Below are 8911 nucleotides of genomic sequence, written 5' to 3'. Positions count from 1 at the left end.
TGAATAAAAATTGATTCATCGAGAACAATGCTTTCATCTCCCAATCCAGAAAAGAAACGTTTGCTTAACTTCTGAATGGCTCACTGTGATCAAGAACAAAAGGATGCTTGAAAGAAATATTAATAATTGATGACGTAAAAAGTGCAATATACTTGGTAAAAGCAACTTTACTTTAAAATGCAAAGAGCACACAATTTGAAAATTGGTGTAACGACTTCATTCTTACACTACTGCCTTGTCTGCATGTGTGATGATACAATAAAGTGGTGCGTCTGCAAAAGGATGATGAGGATATCAACTTTAAAGATCTCTATTACGTGTAATCTTAACTAAGAAAGAAATGCTGAAAGACATGGTGAGCATTTTAACTAAATATAACAGAGCAGATGTCAAGCATGTTGAAAGTTGGGCTCTGTTGTGCTACCTGGGCTTCAGTATTGCCGAGACACTGATCACTTTAGCGATGTCTTCAAATTGCTTTGACAGCGCCAGAAGAACAATAGAAACAGACCCTTCTCTACTACTTGCAAAGAGACAAAGAGATGCTCTATTGTCACGGAGGAAACGTGCAGCAGGTTTCATTCCTGTGCTCAGCATGTGTGTTAGAAATGACTCTTAAAGCGGAGATTCACTAAAACACCTTTCAATAGCAGCCGCTACAGCGGGTCTCTTTGTTTAACTGAAGGGGTATAAAGAGTTTGGGCAATGGCAGTGGGTGCATTCCCACCTACCCTCTTCTAGCCGCTTGTTTCTAGGACTATCGACTGGCCATCACGGCCTACATCACAACAAACACCTGCACCACTAGGACTCAACTTTGTTTACTTTGAAAGGCGTAAATAGCAACAATGCAAACAATCGCACATCACCAAAATAAAGGAGAAGGGCGCGTGCAGCGCCTCCAGGAGACTCTGGGCCACCCGTCTCCCGCAGGCAGATGGGAGGAGGGAGGGGTTCTCGTCTCCGGGATGGCGATTTAAAGAAACAGGAAACCCCAACCCACCCTCCACACCAGTGAGCCCACATACCTGCCATAGATGCCCTCGGTGATTCGGTTCCGTTTTAACGGCCGCCGGAGTTTGCTGCAGTCCGCATTGCGCCGCTTCATTTTCCTCCCCTTCGCTTCAGGTCTCTAGAACCCCCCCAACCAGTAACCCTTTCCAGTTTGGTGGTTTTTGGGGAGGAGGTATTTGTCGCGGATGATAACTGTATTTAATTTTACCCAGCTGGCAAGAAATACATCTGTATGGAAAGCAAAGAACCGCTGCAATTAATATTATTATTTAACTGGTAACAAAGAAATAAATAAAACGACTCTCTAGTAGACCCTCCCTCTTTCCTTTCAGCGCAGTCTCTCTACGTCTAGACGTCACTAGTCACACAGAATGATTGATGGCGAAACATGACCAGTGAGAATCTTTAAAAATTCGACAGGCAGCCCAGAGAGAGCCAATCAGTGCGGATAATCTTTTCACTAGGTTGTTCTCTAACAATCCGCCACACGGCTGAAAAGACCGAAGGCGGGGAGAGCAACAGTGCCTCATTAAGTAGAGTCAAAAGCTTTTGGCCAATCGACAGCTTCATGTACAAATCAGGTATGGAGGCCTGGCCTATCACCGTCAGAGGGGTGGGTAATATTACCACCCACGTGTATGCATTGGCTGGAACTGGACATACACCTCGCTCCGTTCTCCTAATGTGAGCGAATGACAGAAGCAGTCAAGCATGCCGTGTGTCACACGTCTTTTGCCAGGGTGTCCAAAGTGCTGTCTGTTATCTGCTTCCTCCCAATAGGGTGTCCGAAACCAGGCGGAGTGGCAAGTTAGAGTGAGCAGTGTTGGGAGTTGCACATATATGATGCGTGGAATTAGGTTTGTCTTTTCCACGTCTACAGTGTGCGACTCACCAGTGGCTCTCCTTTAACGGTGTTAGTCACCCTTGAGTTGTTGTTGTTGTTGTGCAGCTTTTTAAAGAAACGGTTTGCTTTACCTACAGAGGTCAGGAAGTTACCGATTTCATAACAGAATTAGCACTCTCGCGGTTTTGCTTATTACTGCTGTCATCGGCACAGATTCTTTAATAATAAATGAAGGCTAACGTCGTGGGCCCATGCAGAGTTGCATGACTTGCTAAATAAGAGTAAAGCATACAATTTTGACTTCGAGTATTTCTTTATAGTTCAAATCATTATAGGTGAACGTAACTACGTTAGTCGAGTTAATTTATTCCTGGGTAATTGTTGTGCGTAAGTTTTCTTGGACATCGAAAGTCGGAATTGTGGACCTAAAAAGCAGTTATGTACCGTATCTTTTATCAGACATTCCGTCCGTGTATCTAGTTAAAGCAGAAGACACTGACAAGTTAATGGGTGGGCGTCCTAGATATGGACCAGGTGCCACGAAGAATATAGTGTCGTTCCAGTCGGCTGTAATGAAATAGCTCTTTATCTTTGTTTGGAAATGGCAGGGTGAGGCAGAGTAACATTAGATTGCAGTTTGCCTTCTTCCTACACAGTGGCGATCAGCTTTGCACCCTTAATATTGGCAAAAAGCTTACTATTACAGTAATATTTTGAAAATAAACATCGTCATGGTCCCCTTCTTTTCCCAACAAATGAAAATAATACTACAAATTCTTGGGGAGTGCCAGTCAGCCTTGGATACTCTTGACATCAGAGCAGCTCCAAAAAAAATCAATCTATTAACTAAAAAGTATTTTCACAAAAATGCAAGAAAATATGAAATAAATTTAAGTAATTGCATCCAAAACCTAAAAAAAATTATAGTTATGGATGGGCCTGAATATTATTACACAGGAGATCAATAATACCCCTTCTCCTGGTGTATAACCAATCCTGTCCAAATATGGCTTAAACACATTGATTCACTAATAAATAAGTTATGCTTTTAGCAAACTGAAAAAACTAAAGGGAACTTTCACAAAAAGTGAGGGAACCACAGAGAGGAAAATAGTGGGCACTACTAGAAAAGAAGATTAAAGGGTAGCTCGTTCTAGCCTTCTAGCAGTAGCTCCTCTGTAATTTCATTATACATGGTATAATGACAATAAAGAATTCTAATTCTAATCTCAAGGTCTTCATATCCCTCAATATGATCACATTCAGCTCCTAGAATTCTCAAATTAAACAACTTATTCTGTGGTCCCACTGATGATATTCTGCAGACCCCAGGGGCCAGTGGGTCCGCAGTTTGAGGAGCACTGGATCAGAGGCTAGGACTGCTGGCTCACATTCCAGAGTCAAAACCCATTAGTGAATTAGCCCCAGGGTTTTTATCTTTTTAAATTTGTGCATTTATTTTTTTTTTGTGTGGCAACTACAGGAAGAGTAACAATCCAGAGTACTTGAATGATATATAAATTAGAAATTCCCATCCGTAAGATAGCTTTTTATTTAAAAAAAACATTGAACTCCTTTATTAGCTGCCTGGCCAATTTCCTACTGGAACCTTTTACAGGTGCACAAAAATGTTGGAGATGACTTTCAGATGAAACCAAAATGTGTCTCGGTAAATGTGACTGATTAATGCTGGTCTATCTTAAGGGACTGATGTCTGGTCCTGTGTTCTCTTGCCATTTCAACAGTGTCAAAGCCCAGGTACTTTTTTAGTTTTTCTCCTTTAATCCACAGAACCCATAGGTAAATCACCATCTCATTGAGAATAAATGATCATCATTGACTTAACCTCCTCAGGGTCAATATCGTGTTTATATACTTTGTACTTCTCTGTCTCTGCGCATCTTAATGCAAGTAACATCATCCTGTCTCCATCACATACTGTCCAAGAAAGACTGATTACCTCTTTTAATAAACACAAATTTTCATTAAACCAATCCTATCACTTTTTTTCACAACATCCAAAAGATGATCCACACCATCTGTGCCACTCATCTGTTTGAGTTTGATCTGGTTCTTGTTTTCTAGGTTAAACTATGTGCCAGCCAGAATCTTCTATATGATCTGTTCAGTCAGTCAGTCATTTTCCAACCCACTATATCCTAACACAGGGTCACGGGAGTCTGCTGGAGCCGATCCCAGCCAACACAGGGCTCAAGGTAGGAACAAATCCTGGGTAGGGTGCCAGCCCACTGCAGGACACACGCACCCACACACCAAGCACACACTAGGGACAATTAAGGATCACCAATGCGCCTGACCTGCATGTCTTTCGACTGTGGGAGGAAACCGGAGCACCTGGAGGAAATCCACGCAGACACGGGGAGAACATGCAAACTCCACGCTGGGAGGACCAGGAAGGCGAACTCAGGGCTCCTTACTGCGAGGCAGCAGCGCTACCACTGCGCCACCGTGATCTGTTCACCAAATCTCAAATTCTCCTACTCAACTGCCACTTTTTGGTCTTTGCTTCACCAATGCTTTTATACTAATTTGGTCTCTACACTAGCTTCCCATTCTTGTTATAATCCATTTGGAAATCATAATCATGAGCTTCAGGGTCCTGCACAGTTCCCTTCTATGATATCTCCACTTGCTACTCTCTTGACATATCCCTCCAAGAACTTTCTGTTTGGCTTTGACATGGCCGTTCAGTCTTCTGCCAGATATACTAGAAATTAACAGTATTTCATGTCTGACTTGCTTACAATCCACTAACATTCAGGCTACTCTTGACACACCTCTTTATTAATCTTGGGAATGCCAGGAGCTTTCAGGCCCTCTGTTCTCTTTCTGTGTGTCTACACATTTACTGACCAACTTCACTCTCAACCACCTGTGGCTTTCTTGGACTGTTTTTTTTCATCCAAGTTTTTGGCTTACTGTAGTACTTCAACTACACTTTACTTTTTGTTCACTATTAGTTGTCAGCTTTGTACCTTGTAATCACTCAAATAAACTCTGCATATTAATTTCATATAATAATAAGTTCACCCTCTATATACAAGAGATTCCTTCTCTTGCATAGTGTCTGGACTCTTAGCTTCGACATTCATCATGGCCTGGATTTCTTCTGGTAGTCAAGTGCTCCTCATATTTGTTTCATGACTCCAATTATTTTAGTATTTGCAGTCCTTAAAGGCCGTAGTGATTTCCATATTGCATGTTGACCCTCCTGGCTGGAGCCTCTGTGAAAACTCTCTTTTGGCTGTCTAAGAAGTGAAAAGGACAAACATTGGGACATCGGTAGTTCTAATACTGTTGGTCATGGATTGTTCTGTGCCTTTATGTACACACCCCCTAAGTGGGTTTAATCATGGCTTCTCCAGCTTCTTCTCTCCTCCAAAAGATATGCATATTATGTAAACTGGATTCACTGAACTGGAAAGGTGTTTGTAAAAATGGGAATGTGCCTGAGGGTGGTCTTTTAAAAACTGATTTTTCCATTCAGTGTTTGGTTTTTTTGTGCACCCAACACTGCTGGCAAAGCCTTCAATGCCTACCAACCCTGTAATTGATAAAAAATAGTTAAGTTAAATAGATGGATGATTTATAAAAGTTAAAATGTTTTATTCCTGCTTTACTGATGATGAGTTTAATTTCAGCTGTTTTAATTTTCCATCAGTGAAAGTTAAGCTGATTTTGTAAATAAAACATGCATTAAGTGCATACACTAATATGCAGATTAAAATTTACTCCACTTTAATGTCCTCAGTAAATAAACCAAATGCAAACAATCACACTTCACCTACTCTATAGGCATATTCCTGTTATAAAACAGTAATGATGGATCTCACTATAGTACTGTATAGCATTTGGCACCAGTTTATCAGAGAAATACATTTGTGAAATTAGACAAGAAGTATCTTCAGAATTAATCTCATGACCTGTGAACTGAATAAACACATAGATCCTTGGAGTCAGAATCACAATTATGAAAGAGATGATTAGAGGTGAGTTGTTTAGGGAAATGTTGGTATAACATCAGAAGATTTTGAATATCTTATTGATTCATGTGGACTAGGCAGTGGTGACAGCTTTCCTTGGGTGAACCCATTTTCAACTTTGGAAGTCAAATTTAGAGTTTCAAAGTTGATTCAGTATTAAACTGAAAGTCATTGTAGTTGAGCCTTTCCAGGGTTGTGGGGTCTAAACTGGGTCAAGGAACTGTAAGCAACATTTTGTGTTTTTTACAGGATCATATCAGTGCAAAATTATGCAGGTAATAGGTAGTAATTTTGATTACAACTTTAAGATTAATCTCTTTTTTATTTACTTATCCCTCCATTTTCAGAAATCACTTTATTTGCTAGTGGGTCACAAGGAGAAATAAACCTAAAACTGGCTGTATCAGGTGCAAGACAAGATCAAGGCATGAGCCGGACTCCATTCTGTAATAGGGACACTCACACACCAGGACAACCTCATGTCACTGGTCAATCGAAAATCATGGCTTTGGTCGGTGGGGGAAAGGAGAACTCACTGAAGGAAGTCTGCATGAATTTGTAGAGAACAGAGAAACTTCAGTAGACATTTCAAGCAGAAATGATGCAAGGGTCCAAGTACTTTGAGGCAGCAAAGCTAATTTTTGAATCACAATGTTGCAATTTATATACTTGTACTTAGAAAATTTGCATTGTTTATTTCTGAATGAGCAAAATTAGATAGATAGATAGATAGATAGATAGATAGATAGATAGATAGATAGATAGATAGATAGATAGATAGATAGATAGATAGGGAAATTTACCAATATATACTAGTGATAATACTGTAATGGAATGGGATATGTTTTCTGGTAATACTTTAGGCCTCTTAATACAAACTGAGCATAATTTGAAAGACAGATCATCACTAGGCATTGCTGCTGACCACATACATCTATTTATGCCACAGTTCATCCTTTTTCAAGTGAATATTTCCAGCATGTTAAAGAACAATGTCACAAGATACACATTATCTCAAGGTGATTTGATGAAAAAGGCAATGACTTCAGTTTATACTAATATCTGCATCACTGGACATATCAACCCAACAGAGAACACCTTTAGGATGAGGTGTAATGTCAAGTTCTCAGAATGCATTTGTGGCTGAAAAATCAGCAGGAATTGATTGATAGTATGGAATCAGCAAGGAACAAAATCCCTAAGGATTATTCCCAGCAACTTGTTGAATCCATACCTCAGAGCGTTCAAGCTGATATGGAGACAAAAACAGGTCATTCCCAGTTTTGAGCAGATGTTGCTGATGTTGTTTGCGCCAGAGTCGCAATTACCAGGTGTCTCTTTCGATAGAACTGGACGCGATTCGGGAGTCAGTCCATTGCAGTGCTCACCATTTTAAACACGCGAATGTGTTTACTTGTGATGTGTACTTGTTACATGTTTCAGTTCAGACTTACCCAACCGAGTCCGTCAGAAGTATCATCACAACCGCGGGTAGTCACGATGCACACCTCTTGTTTTACAAAGATAAGACTTGTGAGCGACTATCTGTGAAACACCCGGCCGTAGCACAAGACAAGCACTCATTGGAAAGACGACTGACTTCGGCAGTCCGCTTATAAAGCTCCAAGACTGCAGGCACAAATGACAGCGCGATGGCTCCAACATATGCACCGAATCTCAGGAAACATCAGACTTCACTGGTTCTCCTTTTAGAAGCAGCGTTTATTGCGATTTTCTTCTTTTTTGTTAACTATGAGGATGATAATGTGAACGAAAAACGCATTCCACTCGATATATATGCAGGTACGTGCTTTTTAACCAATTGGGTTACAGCCAGTAATATCTTTATTTGGAGTTTCATGACACGTCTTTTTCTTTTACTTTACTGTACACATGATATTTTCTTTCTTATCTGGTTGTCTTTATTTTGTAACTATAGTTAAGGGCGAGTTAAAGTACATTTGAGGCGAAAATGCAACCCTGATGATATGACAGAGAATAATTAGTTCTTTCACACAATAACAGAACTGGAGAAATATCATTTTTACCCGCCATCTGTAAACAGAATACCTAATACGTTTATAATTACGCGAACTAGTCATATTTAGTTGTCTTTATAACCATCATATGTTGCACTTGGATAAGCCACGCATTCTCTTCATCCCGAGGCACAGTCTGCCAGGCCGAAACAAACCCAGGACAGGAGGCCAGCCTACAACACGGTACACTCACCCTTACGGTGTCGGTTGTCAGAGTCGCCAAATAACGTAACTTAATGTTTTCGGGATATGAACAGACTTCTCGGAGAAAACACCAAGCACACTCGTTAAAAGTTGCGATTTCTGACAAAAATCGGCCCGGAATTCGGTACTGGGACTGTCAGAGCTTGCAGCAGCAGCGCTTATCTGTACTAAACAAACCCTTTTATGATGAGCAGCATACTGTATATGCTCACTTTTAGAGTTCTGGAGAATTTATAATTTGTAACTGTGAATTTAATTAATTTATAAATACAAATGCACATATGTGAACAAAGGAATGGAAAACCGAAGCTAATACACATGTGTTAACCTATTTAATTACTTTGTAGGACAGAAATTCTCTTTGGAACTGTAACTTGTGTTTCTAGTTTTTGATCACGGGTGGTGAATAGCAAGGTGGTTCAGTGGTTGATTTTGATACTTCATACCTCTAAGATACTTTATAGGTTAATTAGAAACTGTTAATTGGCCCTGTGTGGGTATGGGCATGAGCATACCCTAAGATGGACTGTCTCCTCCATGTAGAGTTGTTTCCTGCATTTTACCTGATAATACTAGAAGTGGCTTCATCCCTCGTGATTCTGAGCCTGTATTAAACTGGTGAAGAAAAATGGCTGGTGGGACCTAAGTTCTGTTCCTCCCTGGTCACTGTCTCTTCTGAGCTTTCTCATTCCCCACACACAAATGTGACATTTCTACACTTAACTCTGGATTATTCATACATCCTAATGTGTGATAAAATAAATTGTGGCTCTGGACTGTGTTCCGTTGCCCTTAAAGTTCTGGTA

At 40.3% G+C, this 8911-nt stretch overlaps 2 protein-coding genes across 2 annotated transcripts in view; one reads left to right on the top strand and one right to left on the bottom strand.

Moving 5' to 3' along the window:
* Positions 1-1362, bottom strand: part of maco1b (macoilin 1b) — a 76735-nt gene extending 75373 nt beyond the window's left edge. Inside the window, exon 1 of the mRNA XM_039739286.1 lies at positions 1029-1362. Within this exon, the coding sequence (XP_039595220.1) occupies positions 1029-1108 (80 nt within the window). The 5' untranslated portion in view covers positions 1109-1362. The remainder of the gene's footprint in view (positions 1-1028) is intronic.
* A 6009-nt stretch (positions 1363-7371) lies between these two features.
* rhd (Rh blood group, D antigen) overlaps positions 7372-8911 on the top strand; it is a 59440-nt gene continuing 57900 nt past the window's right edge. The window contains exon 1 of the mRNA XM_039739862.1: positions 7372-7665. Within this exon, the coding sequence (XP_039595796.1) occupies positions 7515-7665 (151 nt within the window). The 5' untranslated portion in view covers positions 7372-7514. The remainder of the gene's footprint in view (positions 7666-8911) is intronic.

Source organism: Polypterus senegalus, chromosome 17 (genome assembly GCF_016835505.1).
Source record: "Polypterus senegalus isolate Bchr_013 chromosome 17, ASM1683550v1, whole genome shotgun sequence".
NCBI lineage: Eukaryota > Metazoa > Chordata > Cladistia > Polypteriformes > Polypteridae > Polypterus > Polypterus senegalus.
Note: the sequence above shows the minus strand (reverse complement) of the source record. Positions and strands in the feature narration are given on the sequence as shown.